This window comes from Pieris brassicae, chromosome 2 (genome assembly GCF_905147105.1).
Source record: "Pieris brassicae chromosome 2, ilPieBrab1.1, whole genome shotgun sequence".
Lineage (NCBI taxonomy): Eukaryota > Metazoa > Arthropoda > Insecta > Lepidoptera > Pieridae > Pieris > Pieris brassicae.
The window spans coordinates 988,570-1,011,426 of NC_059666.1; the positions used below are offsets into that span (position 1 = coordinate 988,570).

At 34.6% G+C, this 22,857-nt stretch overlaps 1 protein-coding gene across 6 annotated transcripts in view; it reads right to left on the minus strand.

Annotated features, from left to right (window-relative positions):
• The window catches only part of LOC123718865 (homeobox protein homothorax), a 222,941-nt gene that overhangs the window by 171,211 nt on the left and 28,873 nt on the right, over positions 1-22,857 (minus strand). For all 6 annotated transcript variants that reach the window (XM_045675850.1, XM_045675842.1, XM_045675832.1 and 3 more), the window contains exons 4-6: positions 19,953-20,003; positions 13,815-13,865; positions 8,392-8,559 (exon numbers count right to left, since the gene is read on the minus strand). In XM_045675850.1, the coding sequence (XP_045531806.1) occupies positions 8,392-8,559; positions 13,815-13,865; positions 19,953-20,003 (270 nt within the window). The remainder of the gene's footprint in view (positions 1-8,391; positions 8,560-13,814; positions 13,866-19,952; positions 20,004-22,857) is intronic.

Consider the following 22,857-nt stretch of genomic DNA (forward strand, 5'->3'; position numbering starts at 1 on the left):
TTCGATTGTGGGAATAAGAACTGATAACGTTGTTGTATACAATATTTGTTGTGAAATCACGTAAAATCTTTAATTTTGGCTCAGACATTCCAATGATACAAAGACGTTACAAAGATAGTCCTGGACACTTTGATCCTTCATTAATGGTCACAGAATGTTTTAGATCCACAGACAGACGAACGACAGCCGCAACTGTTCTATAAATAAATAATGCGCCAACATTTATTATTATCATAGAGCACGTGCGTACAGAAAGTGTTGGCGACGGAGAGGCGACTATCATATGTGTTTACGTCGCTCTTATAAATAGAAATGCGTTGACTCTTAAAAGTACTTGAAATTCGAAAACAACATGTCTAATAATATAATAATCCCGTTTAATTTCCAATAATCACAAAAGTAGATTAGATTTGTTATGTAATTTTTTTCATGTTATCCTAATATCCTAGCTTCAGTACCATTGATCGGAGCTCCTTCATGGGTAAAGGTTTCCAAATGTGTCTGTCCATAGGTTTCTTTTTCCATTCCTGCTCACACTTCTATATATCCACCTTTTTTTGAGGAGTCCTTTCCTCCTTTTCTGTCCTTTCCACGTCTAGTTTTACGCAATCTCTATACATATATTTTCGTAATACAGATTCAATAAAAATTACAGCGTCTGATAGCAGAGAACTATTGGAAACATCTCTAGAAGTCAATTCAATGCGTTGGTCTATTGAAGTTGTCATAATAGCTACGGCAAAATCAATAAGAAAATAGCTAACATTGTATGTTTTGTACAGTTTATTAATAGTAGTCAAGTATCTTAATTCACGCCTTACAGCTGGAAAAGGACAGGCCATATTGCAAGGTGCACAGACAAAAAATGCACCGCTGAAGCCACCCGCTGGAGGTAACCACAAAGGTAGGAAGGCTACAAAAGTGATGGGCTGACGAGCTAGGTATGGTTTCTGGTCAAAAATGGATGGAGAAGGCTAAGCACATATCCAAATGGAAAGTTCAGGAGGAGGTAATTTCTAACAAAATAATAGTAAATAACGTAGACTAAGAGTATAATATATAAACAAACACCCTATTTAATATGATATTTTAACAGTATGGAATTACAGTGGCCTTATTATTCGTACAGCCAAGTCTTCATGGCATCAACACCAAAAAGGATTTTCGAATAAATTACGACCTAACAACAGCTTAAGCAAAAAGCCATGGGAAAACAAGCATTATGATGCTTTAAATGATCTGTAACTATGTTTATAAACTTTGGGCTGTTAACTTCCTAAGTGCCCGATTACCGTTACTTTATGATGGAAGATAATTATAAAATGATTGAGTATTATAGACACAATAGATACGACACAGATAATCGGTCAGCACTGTAATATATAATGGACAACACAGAATTGAGAAGGAAATTTGGAGTATTCTGGATTTGATTAAAACTGATTAAAATCTCAAAATATTCGAGGTTACTTTAAGAAACCTATAGTCTTATATTCTGAGGCTCAAAAGGTTGTACTACTGATATATTTTACCTCTAGATAAGGACATTATCGTATTAATATTAAACTTAATTAAACGGAAAGTTATCCAGTAAATAGTGAAGATATATTTCCATCAAGACAGCATCAAGACAGCATCACCATATTTACGCACCTAATTAGTGGTTGGACGTAGAAATAAGATCGCAGGCGCAGAAGATGCGGTGACTTTAACGTCTAAACCAATAACGACCCATAAAATGGAGAATTAACTGCCAGTAATTCTCAAGATACCAAGATAAGCGACAATCTTACCGAATTTGCGTATTTTAAAAGTAAAATTCTCGTCGCACCTCACGAAATTCAAGTCGTTTAGAATACGTAATGTCTCATTTGAAGAATTCATGTAATTTTATATTATATTTAGTTGTTCCCCGAATTATTTTTATAGCCCTTTTTATGTGTCATTAGTAGTTGGCACATGTGCGCTGTCCAATTATCCTAGTATACGCAAAGGTAGTCGCCTCATTGATTATTATTTTAACGGACAATTAAAATTTGATGGCCACTTCTACCACATTCATCTTCGACTCGGTACATATTAGTACCAACTACTTGGTAGTAAAATATTTAAACTATATTCAATGTTTTTTGAACAATCAACTGTATAGTAGGGGAAGAGGGTGCAATTTTCGTTGACTCAGTAGGTTCGTAGGACCATTCGCGCTGCAATTGCTACACTGAGTGTCGAGACTTGGCGTCAATAAAAATAATCGTAAAATTTGCTTCACTAACAAAATGGACTTCAACAGTACTAATTTAAGGTTTATTATCATTTAGCTTTTGTTCGCAGACATTGCCCCGGCGCGTGAAATAAAAATCATGCGTATGCACACATTCGTTAAGAATTGACACTTATTAAGGGGGATAATTTTTTTTAATTGGCGTGACGACATCACTTTATTTAGCGACGGCTGCCACTTGTAGCGTGACATTGGTTGATTTGAAAATTCCTTTTGTTGACTTCGCGTCAATCACTTTGACACTCTTTTGTTCGACATTAACATGCTTTGTTTTTGCCTCTTCAGACCCCATAATATGACTCGTACACTCCTTAATTATCCTCGAGATATTATCTTCATTCACTCTCGAGATATCTGATAAGGTTTTTGTCCTAATCATAATAGTGGAATCTTAAGTATTCACAGCTCAAAAAAGCCAATCTGAACGTGTAATTAAAGTGTTCGTTTTGAAATCTTGACTAATACCTGAGAGGAATTTCTCATCCGCATTTTTAACCTCGATCCACGATTATATTTTTAATTTAAACTTGTACGGCCGGGCGTGCCAAATCTGACGTGTCATTAGGTATAAATAACTTGAAGATAATTGAATACATTCGAACACAGAAGTCGTTTAAATGAAAAAGACGACCGTTATCGATGAATACAAGAAACATTGTGAGCAAATCATAAGCCGAACCGTTCCAAATTCAAATTACCCGATTCGGATTTGGAATCGAGTGCGATTGGCCGGCGAGCGCGTGACCAATCGCTAATTAGAAAATGTGTTCGCCGTTGTGCTTTTACGGAAGCCGATCGGTGTTCTGTAATTAAACTTTTAAATCTAATTCGAAATTTATATTCAAAAGAGCTATTTCCACTCCTGGTGTTACCATGTTTATATGGAGCACATTGTCTATGAGAAAGTTCAGTAGCTCTCTGGCATTTATCACTAATTAATTGTAAGTTATTAAAAGCAATAAACACTGAATATTAATTGAATAATTTGAACTCTCAATAAAATTAATGTATTCGGTAAAAATACGTAATTGATTAATAGCAATTATTTCGTCTGGAAACGTTTTAAATTCGTCCTTCAGTATTTATTACAAATCAAGTCAATTAAAGAAATTCATTAAAAATGTTTTGTATTTAGGTGATACCAATTTGTTTCTAATCTTCTAAGGCAATAAACAGAATTAAATCTTACATTGAATGAAATATCAGGATGAAATTAAATAAACGGACATCAGAACGTAACAATACAAGAGCATGTTAAGGAAGTTGTATTAGGGAAAACGTTTAATATTATATCTGAAGCGTGTTGTCGCCCCATGGTGCCATTTGCAGACCAGAGATTTCCGACCACCCTGGGATAAACACGACGTAAAACTCCAATTCAGGGGAACTTGTAAAAGTAATTTGTATTCTATTTGTGTAGGCTCAATTTCTGTAGTACTAACTTGTGGGTGAGATTGTGTGGCTTCAGCGTGCGACTCTCATCCCTGAGGTCGTAGGTTCGAAAAGCTGTGCACCAATGAACATTCTATCTGTGCCTATAACATTCGCTCGAACGGTGAAACGGCAAATTACCTTTGATCCAAAAAGACGTTGTGTGTCACGCACAGGCTGATCATTCACTTGTCTATTAGATTCAGAGATGATGGTTTTTTTAACTGTCTTGTAAGTTTCAACCCAAAATTAGAACGCTCCATACCTCTATGGCATACAATCTTTTTTATAAGTTCCATTACATTTAACATAATTATAATTGTATGCTATATTTAAAATCTACGAGCTAAGAATTGTATATAGATTCACTCAATCAATTCGTAATAAAGATATAGACCTCCTGTAGTTTCCTGTACTTCGTGAAATGGGGCACAGCGGGGACTTTTTCAAATAATTATATCTATTGTTGCTAAATAGAAATTCTTTACCGACTCCATTTCTCGAATTAGACAATTTATATGGACGATTTCATTTGATGACTTTTATGGAGATGTCTTATTATCAAAGATGAACTATTTGACTAGTGTTTTCTGATTAATATAAATATAACAAGGGATGGATTTGAGATTTGCCGCTGGAGGCGAGTGTTAAGAATACCATGGACTGGTAAATGCGACATCGATCTTCACAGACTCGCCTATACAATTCAGAGAAATGAGAACTTGGAGAAACCAATTGTGGTCCCAACAAATAGACAGATAAATTAAAAGACTCATCGTAACATGTACAATGCCTCTGGACAGAAGTTTATTGTAACAGAAACTGATGGTAACAGATAGTCCGCTTCACGTTTCCTTGCAGACCACGATGGTCAGATATGAGCTACCGACTTAAGAGAGAGAGAGAATTATGAAGACAATGAATATCTCTCTCTAGGAGAGAGATATGAAGACGATGAATATCTCTCTCTAGGAGAGAGATATGAAGACAATGAATATCTCTCTCTAGGAGAGAGATATGAAGACAATGAATATCTCTCTAGGAGAGAGATATGAAGATATAATGACGAAATAGCGTAGGCATTTATTGAGATGAATGTCAAGTTGGTAAAGTTGGTAAACTTACACCTAATGTATTAGATAATTAAGCAAAGGCCTCAAATTGTTCTTTGTCTCGAGTATATTTACAATATTTATTGCAAACCTCAACAGAATTAGCCCGTAAAAGCGGTAATAACAAATATTTCTAATAAAGGAAATAATTAGAGGGAACGCCATGACAATAAATTACACGGCATTTACGATTAATTTATTAATAGAATTATTTGCGATTCTCAGGAGTCGTAAATAGTGCTCGGTGTGGCCAGCGTTGTCGTAAAATTTGTTTCAGCGAGATTGGCGAGCGAGCGGCCAATGGCGGCTCGTTCGAAATTTAAAAGCGCTTTATGAGCGGGCGGCGTCTTCGTTTTGCCGCCAAAATGGATTTTGTTGATGTTTGCAGTCTAAATTCGGTTTGCATAGCCATTTAAACGTACTTACGTGTTGCCATTGGACAAATATTTTAAAGATTTATTTGTGTATTTACAGGATTTTATCGGACTGCGATTGCGACTTATATTTTAAAGATTTAATTAAAGAAATTTATGAATCAATATGTAAAGTTGGCGAGAAATACTACGTAATAAAGCGGTCATGTCAGACGGACTGACAATCTAATGTATGCGTGCGCGCAAGTCCGCGCAACTGTACATAACCAATGAGATTTTGTAATCCATTTGTTTATTAGATATTTTCATTTATTTTCGAAATCCAGTATGAATACTTAGAAGGACATACTTTATGTACAAGAGTTTTCCGCATCTTTCCAATTTCGTACTAAGTAAAAGAGACATAATTTAATGTTTCCTTTTTTTATATTTTATTCTTCTTCCTTTCATCATTTGTAATCTAACTTGGGTACCATAGCAAGGGATAAATTCCCTCGTTCCTGGATAATGGGGAAACATAACTGGTAACCCTGGAGTATTGTCGACACTGTGACGAATCCGTGACGAATTGCGCTCTATCCGGGATCAAATCCCATCTTTGTCCCCTTATTTTTATTATTTTTTATTACCCCAATGCTCTTAAATTATTCATTGTGTGTACTGTGTTCTTTTGTAAAAATTTCGAGACATTTTCCCCTATTTTTTGTATCTATGTTTTGTTTGTGAACGAAACTACGCAGTTAAAAAATATCTTAGTCGTCTGTTTTTTTTTCTATCTTCACGAATCCGCGGAAAACGCGGGTCATTTACAACCCATAATTCCTTTTAAAAATAGAACCTCTTTGATAGCTATTTAAAATAAGAACCTCAATTAGTCTATAACTGTCACCGTCAAATTTCCCGCCATTCCCAAAATATTCGTACCAATTATCGTGACCCCTACTTTCTCAGCATGCATCGCAATCGGCATCCATCAAACGTCAATGGCAGACTATAAAAAATAAATAAAATATCAGATTGTCGCACGAAAACCGCTCTTGAAAAGAATCCACGAGACGGTCCTTATCCGCACTACTGGTTTTTGATGTATTGATCATGTTATTGATATTATATTGTTTTTAATATAGACCTCCTCTATCTTTCTGCCTTCCTAGTACCACCGGTTTTATCATATCATATTAATATGTCTCCATTATGTGAGTGCCAACGGAACAAACATTATTATTATCGTCGGAAATTACTGTATAATACGTAAAGTATTTGATACTTATAGTATTTGACACTTACTATATAAATAAGTAAGTACATGATAATACTACAGCGATGAATGCATTGAACCGAAATCTCTTATTCAATCCTCTTGACACAACTTTTGTCAATCTTTTCTATAACCTATTTTCCCAAGTTTGCCGCAGTGCGTTCACGGCGCGGAAAGCCGCAAAAGATAATCGCGTAGGGAGTTGTAAAGAAACAATTTTCCAACGCTCGCCGTCGGGGGAGCTTATCCCCGGTACATGATAAAAATACAATATTTCCCTTAAATATTCCCTTTAAACACGCCGCTTTGAAACAGTTAACAATGTTATTTTGGACCTATTGATTTTCCTGGATTTTTCCTCTTGGGAAATTTGATTTTAAATTACATGATTTACTCGATCTACATGATTGTCTTCTTTTGTAACTGTTTTAATATATTACTTCGTTAAAACAGATTAATTGTCTCTGGTATTGATGTTTAGATAGTGTTTAGTGCCAAATGAGTTCTGTTATAAATAAAATCCAAAGATATTTCAAACAGAACATTTTATTGTTTAATCCGTTCAGAAAAATAAAAAATTAAAATCACATTGACATACAAGATGGACGTACACCAAATAGCAATATACAATACGAGTTAAGATTGAGAAAATTCAGAACATCTACCGCGTTAATATCTTAAACCTAACTTAGACAATCAACTACATGTTAAAACTCATATACAGATAATATACTCCCGAACCAACCAGATTAAGAACTGTATAAGTTATGGCTGTTAACAAACTGACAAAATTATATAACACAAACAAAACAATCAGTCTCAACGCCCAAAAATACCTTAGCATTAAACAAAACGCGACTCCAACCAATCCTGTCACTTGTCATCTGTCAAATGTCACACGCCATCGCACAGAACCGCCACAGAATTGGTCGGCGATTGATTTCCAACTGTTCCAATAGGCTTTGCAATGTACAAAAATACAGCAAATAATTTGTAGCTCTCTTCGCGAAACCTAAGTGTATATCATTGAAGCGCCTACCTCTAACACATACATACAATTATATAATATCCAATTATGATTGTCGGTCGTATTTACAGCCAGAGGCGTTGGATCGCTCACTGGAGTAAATGGCGATCAAAACATAATGGAGCTAATATTACACCTAGCGTATACCAAGTACGTATAACCATTGAACTAACTAGAACTATAGTTTTATAGTGCTTTTTCGTTAGTAACGCAAATTATTAACTATTTACGTATATACTTCTAGCCAAAAGGATTAGCAGCTACCACCTTTAAAACAATGACAATAATTTAAAATTCCTAATTAAAACTTTTTTTCACTTAGGCAAGTTAAAGTGTTTTTTACGTATACTTCGTTTTCAAATAGTTCTCCAAATACCCTAATTTAAACTAAGCTCAGTTATAGTCGCTAGAAGAGTTAACGGCTCCCGACAAAAAGGGATAAGAATATTTATTCACTAAGTTATTAGTATAAACATACATTTAACGTTATACGTAGTTTAAGTTAAATCGTATACAATACAGCGCAAAATAAGTACCGACAGCGCAACGTCGATCGACGTCATCGGTCAAAAACGTCAGGCGATCGCACCCAAAGCACCCCATCACTGTCGATTATTTTGAAACTTTGATTAAAACTTTACAGTGTCAAAGGGTTGGCCAATTGCAAAAACGAAGATTTTTAACTTAAACTAGCGGAAATTCCTTAGGCTTCGTGGGAAGCCCTCGGAAGGTCCGTGTACAAGCGAGGGAGGCGTTAAAAACTAGATTGCGAGCACCCCTCTATAGACTTCGTTTTTGCAATGGCCAAACTAAGAACAGGGGTGCACGAGGTAACTCGTTGTCGAGTTGGGTGCAAGCTGGGGATCGCGCCTCTGAATGAGATGGGTTTTGCTATAGGGGGTACTCACGACGTCAGGGGTTGAGGCTCCGTCGTGGCTGGAGTCGGGGGCCGAACGCTCGCCGTTCGCGTCCGGTGGGCGTGCGCTCTCCCGCTCGTCGATCACCAGGTCGATGGGCATCTTGCCCTTCAGACAGCTGATGTAGCGGTGGCAGAAGTTGTCGCAGAGCTCGTGCACCTGCGGATATGCATTGGTTAGCGAGCTGTTCACCTAGATGGAGTGTGGTCGACTTGCTTTGCAATTACTGCTAAATGAAGACATTTCAAGGTTCGATTCCCAAGTATGAAGTTTACATGTAAATAGTTTTGGGGTTCGAATCCTAGAAGAAAGTAATTATAGCGTAAATGAAACTAAACTACTAAACTAAACTAAACTAAACGCAGGTTAAATCGTAAACAGCTGGTATAAAGAGCATTGTATATTTCTTTAAATTGGAAACATAGGACATTGAGAGCAGTTGGATATAGTAACACCAGTGATATTTACACAGACACATATATATGTGTGTAAGTGTAGCTTTCATTAAAGGTACAGCTTTGGGAACTCTTTTAAGTATAAACTACTGTATCAGAGCTTCCATAACAACTTGAATAACATAGATTTGGTGTTTTGAATTTAGTTCTAGTAGTTCTAGTATCTCCCATTGAATATATGTAACCTGCCCACTTTTGCTCACTAGTACTAGATAAAAACACTGCTCATTCTACACTGTGCTCAAAGTTCAGCGACTCCAGTTGAACGCACGAACATCGAAATACGACCTTTAAACTAATGTTAGTATACAATGCTACAAAAACACAACAATAGGAACAAATACATTTGGAACCGTGGACCAACTGTCGTTTGCGTACTGCAGTAAAAACTTTACTGTAAAATATATACAAAAACATTTCTCCATTCATTAATATACTGAACTGTTTTAAGATTTCCGAACCAATTCGACTTCGATTCGAAAAATTCTAGAAAGGCACTTGCGAGCTCGCTGGCTTCATTTCTTCTCAGATAAAAAAAAAACAAAAAAAAAAATGGAACGGTACAAAATTTGTATGGAATGAATGAGGTGTATATCAATGATTCCGTATACCTAAACAAGTGATGGCACGGTGCTTCGGAAAGAAATAAAAATGGACAAAACATGGCCATCGCCTATCAATCTATAGAGCCCCCATAAAATCCGACCCCTAATCTTCTTTCCATAATTAACTTAGAAATTAACATATTACAAAAACAATTTATCGGCGAAACGTAATAAACAGCAGGTGTCTGAAGGACCTTAGCGGATTTGAAAATAGAACAACACCGGAAGCGGAAACAGTGCAACTGTTGACAGCTAATTATGTTCGTCTTCCTAATCGACAGCTTTTTCTAATTTACAGGAATATACTAAAATAGTTATAGTGAGCGTTACTATTGAATTTATTATAACTGTGAAAGTGTTTTTCCTCTTCAATTCATTATTCAACTTTGATGAATCTTGTAATTAATCTAATACCAACAACAAACAACCTTCCAGGTAAAAGAAAAGTCGGAGAATAGATGGAGCTAAGAACAGATCCTAATGCGGAGTTCAGCAGAAGGCCTTTTCCTAAAAGGGTTCCTGCAGAATTAGAACGTAGATTAAGTGTATAAAAAAAAAACCCGTTTCATATGTCATTTTTAATTTTATGTAATCAAATTGGCTTATTATAAAAAAACTGTGAATCCACAAAGAATTAAAAGTGAACTTTGAATAAAATTCTAATAATCCAAGTCGAACGTTCATTGGAACAAGTTTGTCATCGTAACTCTTTAGATATCCAAATGCGGATCAGCGTCCCATGAAAATTGTAAACAACATAACTACCATTCACCACACGCAATAATAGCCTTTAAACATAAATTCTAAGTGTCATTATCGCATAAAAACATATGATGATGAGACGGTATGGTGTTGATGTCTTTAATGAGGTATTACGACATTCTCAGTCCCAATTCCTGAATCCGAGGCGATTATCGTTACTAACATCAAAACTTTAAATTTAGAACGCTAAGATTATGGCTTCACAATTTAAACGTCGAAGTTTCGATGAAACAGATACGAGGCTTTTGGACACTGAATAATCCAATTTCGCAGTACGCTGCGATGTGTTGTTATTTTAAGTAGAGTATTTAAAAACACATCCTTGTGCGTTTGGCAAGTGTAAAAACAAATTAATCAGTATCGTCCGGTACATTTATAAAGGTATGCGGGAATTATTTTTTTAGTTTTGAGGGCTGTCAGTGCGCCAAGGCGTGGGCGCTATATCTGTGCCACGGTCGATGTGCGATTAAAAGGGTTTTTTGTAATACCTACCCACTTCCCGCACTAATGCGGCTTACCTAGGGCTGTCATGGCCGACTTTTTAACACAAAATCTAGTAAAATCAACGATAGTTTTCAGTTTGTGATCACACGTCTCATTATCTATTTAAGATAAAATACTAATTGCTTATATCTCATTATTAATTATAGTTTAAAGTAAGCATAACTTTTCTTTAACGCCTATTATGTGTTATTGCTGTTAAAAAAACATTGCTCTAGCTTCGCGCCAACCCTGAATTTGCGGCCAGTGGGTGTGACTAGCGCAAATTGGACTTTTTTATAAAAATAACAAGTTTTGATTTCATAGAATATTTTGACATGCGTAAATTGTTCCATATATTTTGGTACCTTGCAACATTCATCATATTACATTTATTTTAGCGTATGATTTAATTAATATTCATGTTTTCCGTTACTAAATCAACCGTGAAATGTTATGTGACAGATATATTTTTATTCCGACGTTGATTTGACTATAAATAATAAACACGTTCTTAATTTGACGCGAACAGAATCTATGGTTTCACTGCGGAAATTGTCATTTTAAAATTCGAATTCTCAACAAATCCGAATTTCATAGCCACATTTTAAATTATACGTAATGTATAGGAATATATTAAAGTATTAATACCTTTATTTACCGGCACTCAAAGGTATTCGTCCGACATTTCGATGGGTTAAGATTCTTTTCATCGATTTGAATAAAAACCGGTCGAGATTTAAATTGAGCTGATTCGCACTTGTTTTTTGCTACTGACCGAGTTTATACAAACTAATATATCTTAAAGTTTATATCCTTGTCTGTTTACGCGCCACTATGCTCTCTATGTTATCATATACAATACCTAACTATACTATTAGTTAATGTTTATTCTTCCATATTTACCGTGTAGCGATATATGTAAACAGTTAATATATTTTTAATATTCATATAAAAAGGAACACGAAGCTTTATCTCAAAACAGTTGACGTTGACAATGTACCAAGCAGATGTTTATTTTTTATCCGCAAAGTCATGAAAACCACACAAATCGTTAATAAAACAATAAAAATTCCATGTGACTAAACGTATGTTGGTATGGTTATAAAAGTTATAGTTGCGTCATAAAGAGGGTCCCAGGTTCGAAGCCCGTAAACTAACAAATCTGACCTACATCGTAAATCACTTAGCCACGTTACAGATAACGTTTACGACTTAGTAACATAAAAAGGGCTAGGTTTTAATGAGTGCCTGTAAACGGAACAGAACAAGGTGTTTAATAAAGATATATAGAATTCTTAAATTCTTGTTTTAATCTTTATTTTTTAAAGATAATAAAAAAGTTGTAGGCCGATAAGAAAACGCTTTTAAAAAAAAGATTTATATTGAATTTGTCGATTCAAATATTCGAAAACTGGCCATTTATAAAAAATAAAACGTTTAAAAAGATAGACAAAATGAATACATAAAGTAATTTGGGTACATACGTATAGACCAATCAGGTCGGCTGTGACAGGACCGCCGCCGGCCATGTTTTAAATTTCGAATTTCGAACATAAATCAAAAACGTTATTGGATATTATAATATAGGATAATTCTTTTTAAGTGTATGAATGATAAGTGAGTTTTTGTACCTGTTGCTATATTAACAATTTAAATGATTTAGGTATTTATCGATGTGGTATTTTTTACATCGGTATGATCACGTATTGTTTGACCTTTGGTTATTACATTTACAATTGGTTTTATATATTCGAGTTGAAGGTGTATGAACTGTATACAAATCGGAAAATAGTATATTTGTTTTTTATTCATATTAAAAATTCTTACTCTACGAAACAGGAGTCGCGGGCGTAAGCTAGTAATAATTAAAGCCTTTATACCTGTTTTAATTGTTAATATCAAAAACAATTTTTTGTTGAAATCCCATACGTCGCTTTATATCTCGTCTTAAGTTTTTTGTACAGAGAAAAAAATACCGTTAGATTCATTTCCGTTTCATTAAACATTTCGAGCTCTTTGTAATATTAATGTGTTGGATAAAACGTAATTTCAAACTTGTTCTTTATTTAAAACTCTATTCTCTTTTTAAAGTATAATTCTTAATTCAAATTTAAACAATTTATGAAGTTGTCTTTCGAGGTTATTAACAGTAAAATCAAACTATTGCTATAATAAAAAAAAAACAGTAAAATCTATCAGAAACTTTGGCTAGTGTCATTAGAAGTATATTTTTTTCTGGACAACTTACCATTATAAAGACCTCCCTTAAAATAAAAAAAATATTGACTACAACAATAGTTCTATGTTTAAATTTAAAAAAAACCATAGATGTACAGTCGTTCGGAAACGGTAATATTAGTAAAAAAAGTATACAATGCGGTATAACGAGTGTAACCCAATCTGAATCTGGCTGGAGGGCGAGATAAAAGCCATTAAAAAAATAAAGCCGCGTTCCAAATTCAAAATATCGAGCGCGGGAGTTTGTCGTATGCATGTATTAACCGTTGTGGTAAAGATGTTGGATAATAATCATAAGTGAATGAGTCCTAATTATTTGTTCGAACAATAGATGGCGCTTAGTTAAAAAATGTCGTGTTACAAAGTATTGGGACGTAATAATTTTTAATTATCACATTTCGTATTTTAATGCGTTGGGTTATTCCCAAGATTATATTAATTAAAAATTTGAAATGAAATTAACATGGACATGCGAAAAGTGTGATTGATCTTACACACCGTTACAACATAGCGCGGACAGGTTTGCAATTGATATGGGAAATATCATATTATGAAATTGCTATACTATATACTAAAAGTTACGGTCAAAAATAAAATAAAAAGTAAAAAGGCACAACAACAAATAACTATATTAATATTTATTGTTTGACACATCACTAAAAGGTTTTTAAAAATTGAATATGCGTCTAGATTCGTATAAAATTTTTGAAAGCCGATATTCCATATCAAAAAGAACTAATTCAAAATTTCAAATTCCGAACGGGTCATCGATATGTTATCTCGATTCGATCGCAGCGAGTATAATCGAATATTGTCAGGTGATCAAAACTGGTTCCATAATGTATTCCCTCGTTATGTAAAAGACACTTACTTTTTCTAATTCTAAGAGGTGAAACCGTAGGACTTGTATAGCTTGCACCATCTGTGGACAAAAATAAAATTAGAACGCACATTTCAAAACATTAAAACGATTATGTAAGTTAGACGTTAGATTAAAATTACGTCTAGGTATGGGCGAAAAACTAAAGCCTGCCATTTAGGGCGAAATTAATAGGTATTGTCTACTAAGAAATTACCAAAACTCTCCTTAACTCACTTGTTAATTAGGCTTTAAAGTACGCTAAGTTTCGTCGTATTAATTGGTTTAATTTTTAAACATTAATGATTTTTAAATCCATTTTCGTTAAACTTTGAAAAATGCAATTGGAGTTTTTAATGCAATAGAAGGCAAACAAGCACCTGATGTTAAGAGATACGGTCGCCCATGGACACTCACATTGCCAGAATGCTCACAAGTGCGTTACCGGCCTTTTAAGAATTGGTGCGCTTCTTTCTTGATAGACCCTAAGTCATATTGGTTCGGAAATACTTCAGTACTAGCTGGTTCCACATAGTGGTGGTGCGCGGCATAAACTGCTTTAAAAAACGTTCAGTTGTGGAACGGACGTCGAGGTGATACGGATGGTATTTTAAAAAACGCTTTCATTATCTCTGTCCCGATAATAGCACATACAAACAAACGCTATAAAACAATTTGGCCATAACTCGCACTTGTTCTAAGAACCCTTTCGATAAATCAACTTGATAGACGAGCGATGCATTTTTAATATAATTGATTTGTGTGTGATTATTTGGACGTGTCTTGAGTGAATAATGTTATTTATGTGTGACTACGGTCAAATTACGATCCCGTTTTGGGACATGGAGTTATGTCTCAAAATTGAGCCTATAAAATATATTTAACAATTATTGTTTTGGGTATAATAAAACAGCAGTGTTGGCCTGGCTTCAGCCTTAACACTCGCTCGAACGGTGAAGGAAAACATCTTAAAACCGGCTTGCCTAAGACACTAAAAGTGTGTGTCACACACAGAAGTCTGATCTACCTATTAGATTGACAAATGATAATCTAACAGATACAGAAATCGGAGACCCAAACCCTATAAGGTTGAATCGATGTTTTTTATATGAGTATAATACTTTAGCTAAAGAAGCTGTTTTGTGAGACTTTCTCTTGTCTAATAGTAAAATTGGGAGGTCTGTTTTATTAAGGCTACATAAATATTGGATTAAAGACAATTGTTAAAATAGACTGTGGTCGATCGTAATCGCAAACAATCAAAAATTGCTTTTTAAAGGGCCTTTCAAAGGGAAATGTCGTTTTATAAGAGATTTTTTATTTAAAATCAGTATAACACTGTTGACAGTCAACCCAGAAATCTTAAAAGTCAAGTGACAGTAAACATGGGGTCTGTTTGTTCTCTATGCTACTGGTCATAAAGTTGTTATCTTTTTAGTTTTTTCTTTTTATCTGTGGAGGAATTATCGGCCAAGGTGTTGGGAAATTAAACTTTACCGATTTTTTTTCCATCTCATTTACATTTTTGGTTATATTCTATTGTTCATAATTTAATTTGACGGATGGATAATGCTGCTTTTCATTCAGACTTAAAGGAGAAGTAAAGTTGTTATCTTTTTAGTTTTTTTTTATCTGTGGAGGAATTATCGGCCAAGGTGTTGGGAAATTAAACCTTACAGACTTTTTTTTCCATCTCATATACATTTTTGGTTATATTCTATTGTTCATAATTTAATTTGAAGGAAGGATAATGCTGCTTTTCATTCAGACTTAAAGGAGAAGCACCTCGACTATGTGGAACCAGCTGCCGACTGAAGTATTTCCGAATCAATTAAACTTGGGGACTCTATAGAAGAGCGTATTTTAAAAAGGCTGGCAACGCACTCGCGAGCCCTCTGGCATTGAGTGCCCATGAGCGGTGGATTCACTTAACAGGTAAGCCACCTGCCCGTTTTTCCTATAATATATTTTCTATGAAAAAATCCTTAATCGAGCTAAGCACTGACAGTCCGGCCCGAAGGACCTGTGAGGCCAAGAAGTTGTGGAGTAAACTTTGCGCTAAGATAAACTTTGTTTTAAAAACGAGTTATGTTGATTGTAGCCTCGGACTATGTCTGTCTGGAAAATCTTCCGTGTCCGCAGAACCAGCGGACTGAGTGAGATTTACAAAACTAATGAGTTGGTTTGAAAGCGATAATCTTAGAAACTACTGTTACAATACCTCATTGTCTCAAGAGGAAAAAACATAATAGTATTATAAGTACATTAAATACGTTTTAAAGCCATCTCCCTAATTATTCACAGTATTGTTGACTCAGGCTAAACCCTATCTGATGGTGTTAAACGACTCAAAATGCAGCAGGAGCAAACACAGATGTGACGTGAGCAAACAACTTCACTGCGTTTGGGGACCTGTAGTGACCATGCAGTCCCATTTATAGGATAATTAGTCGTCCCATTATACACAAACTTAATTTATTAGAAATACAACATAGGGCTATGTTGCTCCGTTTACTAATTATGATAAAAGGGGTGTGGCAGTTAAAGCTTAGAATTAATAAGAAATGTTTTGTTTTGTACGACTAATAATGGTATGTGTAAAGATTTTTGATGTAACAGGAGGCGAATGGACAGGAGGTCTGATGCTTAATGATAACGCCGGCTATGGATATTGCCAGAAGGCTCGGAAGTGCGTTGCCGGCATTATAAGATGAGGTAAGTTCTTTTCTTGAGGTGTCATAGTGTTCCCATGGATTTTTTAAATATCTATATAAGTAAGTGATAAAAAATCGCATTTGAAGCTCATAACGAGAGCATTGAATTTTTTAAATATCTTTTCCTTAATATGAAATATTGTCACCCTACAGCCATAACTAATCTGTGGTGGCATAATAAACACTGTGGGTTTTAAGTTTGAACTTCTCAAAAACAAACTATTGATCTTTGACAAACAGAATACTATACCATTATAATGATAAACATATGTTTTTGATATGATTAGTCGATATTTAGTTTTGCAACTTTTAAAAGCTCTTTTTTTAAAGAACAAACGGTCATTTAATGTTAATTGATACATGTACACTCACTGCCAGAGGGCTCGCGAGTGCGTTGCCGGCCTTTAAGAATTGGTACGCTCTTCTCTCGAGGTAAATACTTCAGTACAATACTACCAATATATTGGGTATATACAGGTTTAAATTTGCTATAAATAGAAAAACATATTCCCAAGGACTCGAATTTAAAGGTAAGTAGTGTTATTACACACATTTATCAAAAAAAATACTAAATAAAACTAAAGAAATATATACTTTAAATAACTATTCACGTATGAATGACACATTGCAAGCGGGATATGACCAAATGTCAGCTGGGCCCTGGGACAATAGCCCTGGGGTATTTGCAGGGTTAATGAGACAACCTTGAGAAAAGGCTTTAACGGTTAACCGCTAAACCAATTTCGCATTGAATTAAGGCTTTACAATATAATGGGTAATGAGATAATTAAAATTGTAGCTACGTAATTGTTTGTAATAAAAGTTCATTAATGTATGGTAAGTAATAATAAACTAGAATCAATTTATTACAGCCTTAGGTAATGGACCCACAAAAAGATATCAGTGGCTCTACCTTTTTTAGGTCTGGGCCTCAGATTTCTGTATCTGTTACATGGTAATTTGTCAATCTAATAGGTAAGTAGATGATCAGCGTCCTGTTCCCGACACACACCGACTTTTTGGGTCTAAGGTAAGGTTAACGATGTCTTCCTTCACCGTTTGAGTGAATGTTAAATACTTAGGAAGTCCATTGGGGCATAGCTGTTCGAACCTACGACCTCAGGGATGAGAGTCTCACTGACTAGGCCAACAATGCTCTAAAATTGAATCCAATAGTGAAGACAATATAGAATCATAGCTAAAACGGTCTAAATCATTGTGCCAGCAGTTATCAAAAAATATTTAATGTACTGCAAAACACTGCTTAACGTTTCCCTTAGACAACGCAAACTTAATTACAACAGTAAAACAGTCTATACAAAATTTAATGACAGATATAATTGAAAATGTTATCTGTCATTCTCCAACTTCGATTTTGTTCCCTATGAAGTAGAGACTCTTGGGCCATGTGCATGAACACAGGCGCTAATTAAAGATTTAAGGCACCTGGTAGACAGTACTGGTGACCCCAGAGCTGGTGCTTTTCTCGCTCAATGAATAAGTATCGCAATACAGCGAGGTTAAAGGTACACTGCCACAGGGACCAAACTTTTTCAATTGGTTTTAATTTTCATTTTACTAATTTTTAATTATATTTATTATCACCATGTGGGTTGCGATTATTGTATATAATTAATACATCTATTTGCAAAATTTGTATAAACAGCGTCAACATATAATTGATATATCTACTTATATCGTACAATTGAAAAACTCTCACTACATATGTCCTAAATATTATATTTAAAGAAACAAGCAACACACATTTATTAAATAAAAATGTCTAGTAAAGCTCAACGATACCCAAAAACTGCCAAGAAAGCTCTGTTTGTGTTCCTTATCTTATGCTTATCAGAATGTTTGTAACTGCTACCGTTGAAGATACAATGAAGACGGTGAAGGAAAAACTGTTTCACTGTTCTTGTGTGATCTACCTGACGTAAAAAGACATGTTATGCTATACATGTCTTTTTTAATATTAAGGTTCTTAATTAAGGACTTCTAAACTGAAACGCTAATTGATAAAGCTCACACTGATAGAAATAAAAATTGATGGGGGCCCGAAGTCGAAATTCTGATTCTAAACTAAGTGGGGCACGAAAAAGCTATAAAAAGCCTCGTTTGTTTCATGGTGAACGTCAAGATGGTGTGGAGTATGGGTGGCTTAGGAGTCGAATTGGTTCGGAGGCAGCTTAGCGGGCAATGGGGCTTGAAAGAGCCTTAAAAAACCTCAGGTGTGGCATGACGAACGACGAGTTGGTATGGACTTAGAAGTGTTAGAACGTATATTAAAACACTTTTCAGCATGTAAGCAGCTCAACAATAAATCAAAATATAATTTATTTACATAGGTAACACTGTAGGAACATCACTTATAAATTAATAAATGAATATCTTCTTTATTCACATTTAGTGTCTGTTCTGATATCAAGGTCACAGAGCAGAAGAGAACTAGCAACTCTTTTATCATGTACTCAGTCTAGCCAAGATGCTTTTCTAACAACACATTCCATATGGAGTCAGAGAAAGGAATCTTACAAAAATGGACGCATGAGAAAATGGCTATTTTGACATCAATGTCATGTCGAACCTACTTTATAATGTTTAATTCTAATCCGAGGCATGAATGGCCACCGTCGATTCGTAATGGCTCAAATTTTATTTGTCCAAAATCGGTTAAATATCCGTAACGAACGGGCTGGTGGGTGGTCGATGTGTTTTTTTAATTTTTTGTTTGACGCTAGACCACGGGTTGCCACTCTCTTAAAGGTTACAACGTAATCTAACACGCATTTGTGTTTTTTACTTAATAAATATATTATATTAAAACTGAAGGTAATATATGACTCAAACAGAAGTCTTTCTTCCAACTTTGATTTTGGTTCCCTTTGGAGTAGATTCTTGGGCCTTGGGGTTCAAGTGCACAGGCGCTAGTTAAAGATTTAAGTTGTAGCTTGATAGATAGTACCGGAGACCTCAGAGCTGGTGCTACCCTCGCTCAAGTACCAGTGAGGAAATTCTGCCAGCGTTAAAGGTATACAGGGACCAAGCTTTTTAAATTTGTTCTAATTTTCCATTTTTATCATTCATATTTTCAGATGAAGGAATGTCAACTATCAAAGAGCACTAGGTCCTAATACTTTACGTGTAGACTGCTCTTTATAATTAGTATGAACCTTTAAACCTGAACAAATAAGGCTTTTATAATATTCTCGAGCCCTGCTATAAAACAAAGTGATTTACGACAATAATTGTAGTTATACGAAATCTATAAATACGTTAATGGCAACCCTAGCCGCGGGGGACAAAAATCTCCAAGGTTTTATGACATACAATACTTTTTTATTTGCCGATGTTGCCAGTTAATTTTAGATTTAAGCAATCAAGTTGTAAATTATTTGGTCACTAAAATGTGATATATGAATGAAGTACTTACTAATGAATCAACTTCCGGATCCGCTATGTAATAAGGTTTCTCTTGACGTATCTGGAAGAAAAGAAAATTATTTATTAATAAAATCAACAAAAACATCATTAAATTTTATAAATTACTTAACACGTTCATTGCTGTGGCTGTTATGTTCATAACAAAGAACACAAAAGATGAATACAAATAATTACACACATAAAAATTACGAAAACTCGCACAGTTGCAAGGTAGAAATTCAAAAATAGAACGAAAACATCGCGTCAGGTAATATTAGCGGTTACACTTCGTTGACTACAAAGACTATAGATGTTATCATAGATACACAAATCATAGAGAAACACTTCTACGATTTAAATTATCATAATTATTAACACGTTATAACTTTACAGAAAGGCGAATAATGTACGATTTGATTTATTCAACACAGTTATTTGGACCAGGTATTTTTAAAAGTCTATTTTTAGTTATATTAATAAATACAGTAGTACATGAAAAAAAATAACTTTATAAATTTGTTTCAATATTCTACTTATTATTATGTAGGTTAAGAAAACTGTTAATATTGTATATTTGTGCGTTGGAAGTGAAGTTGAGCAATTCCAGTTGAAAATATGTATTTTTTTAGTTCTCTTTGCTCGGTCTGCTTATTCGCTTACTCTATGAGTACCTTTTTTCTTGACCGGAAATGCTATACTATCACGCATCTATGCACGCTGGCGGAATTTTAAATGTCATAGTTTTTTGTGTGAAATGAAAATAATACGTACAAAAACGTATAAGCTTGTTTTTAATAACTAACAAGTAATGAAACATTGTTATGAAGATAAGGTCATGTACTCGAATGTAATACCTTAAGAAACATAGTGCCACAACATTGAAAGACTTTTTATGATATTATTGAGACTGGCTATGCATATTTATCGAGTAGTTTGTTTCGAGTAGTTTTGGCCTAGTAGCGTGTGACCCCAACTCTGAGGCTCGATCCCTGGCATGAATGACTTTCTTTCTAGGTGCAATGATTTCTTTCATTCGCTCGAAAACTGAAAACGTCGTGAGGAAACTGGCTTGCCTTAAACCCAGCAGTATGTCAGTCACAGGTACTGATTTATTTATTTAATTTTTATATAATAGTTTCGAGTTCAATAAAAGATAACATTCTTAAACTACCGAAACGAATGTGAACATTTTCACACACCACATTTGATTAATGACGATTCTGATAAATACTTGTGTAACTTATAAATCACTTATCAACCATTGTTAGCTAGAATATAGCATAAGTGTTAAGGCGAATCTAAATGTATATATAATAACATACAATCCCACAAGGCCGTTTTCTTACCTGAATGTGAGCTATCGATAAATATTAATATAGCATTATTTTCCATTAATTTAAATAAGGTCAGTGACCTATGACGTATGCCCATCTCCAACCAATCTCGTGAGGTCACGCCTCTTCATGGAGGAAGTCCCTCATTTGGGGGCTCATCGACCCGAAACCCCCCACTTTTGGTCAAATTAAATGCTAATACGACACCCACGCGATGCCTTTAATATGTTTTTGTTATACATAGTTTCGTGGCTATATGTGTTAAGTTATATGTAGTAGGTAGATAAGGAATGTACGTTTCTCTCTGTTTGTTAATATTATTATGTTATTGTGTTGATGTTTTTATTATCAGACTTAATGAAAATTAATGACATTTTTAAATATTTTTAAATGGCGGATTGTTGTTTTTATATTTGATCGATCTAAACCACTTTCTTGCAAATAAAAGATTTATTATTATTAGAGGCTTTTCGTCTATACTTAATAAACCTCGCTATTACGTAAATAAAACATACACCGTAGAAAAATTGTCCTGTGACAATCAAAAGGCAGAATTCTCATGAAAGCTACGTTCATGGAACGCCTCTATAACCCAAGACTAAGCGAAAGTAAAAAAAAATCACAAGAACATACGTATAAATCATACTTAAACTCTTTTTATAAATATAACTGACTTAAATTCTTCAGCGACAATTGTCAGGCCTATTCACGGTCCTTCTACCTGGTCCTATTGTGCATTTTAGGCCAATTGTAAAGCTAATTGAATCAATGCGCCGTAGGCCTTTGTGTTTTGTCACGGAGATACAAATTCCCATTCCTGTCACTTTATGACAAGATTCAGGCTTTGACAATCACAATACTATGTATGACAAACGTAGTAAAGAGCGTACAAAAAATATTGGATTGTTATTAAAATTATAATACTGTGTAATTTTGACGGTTTCATATATTCATTTTATTATCAAATATATAAATAAGTCGGTGGCGCTACAACCTTTTTAGGTCTGGGCCTCAGATTTCGGTTTCATGAATGTCAATACATTAAGGCAAGTAGGTGTTCAGCATTCAGTGCCCGACACACACCGACTTTGTGCCAAAGGTAGGTCGGTTTCTTCACTATGTTTTCCGAATGTTAAATACACATATAGCAAGAAAGTCCAGCATAGCCGGGACTCGACCCAACGACCTCGGAGATAAGAGTCGCAAGCTGAAGCCACTAGGCTAATTTCTAATGAATAAATTGTAATATAAAACTTAGATTTGTTAGTTTTTACTTAAAATCAATTTCGAATCGCCAAAAGACATTATTACTCAACTTTATGGTCAATTTAATGTTCATTCTTACTGTATAAGTTATATTTTTTAAACTTAGTATTACATTCGATATCTATGTTTGAGATGTTTTCCTGTCCGCCATTAAACGTATAAAGGAAGCCCTAATAAGACCATAAAATGATTGGACATATTTTAACGTGACAGTTATAGTTCCGGAAGAATACAAGCGCACGCGCATCCTATTAATAAAATTCGTAACAGATATTAATACACTATAATTTTAACTACTTCAGAAGCCTGAGTTTA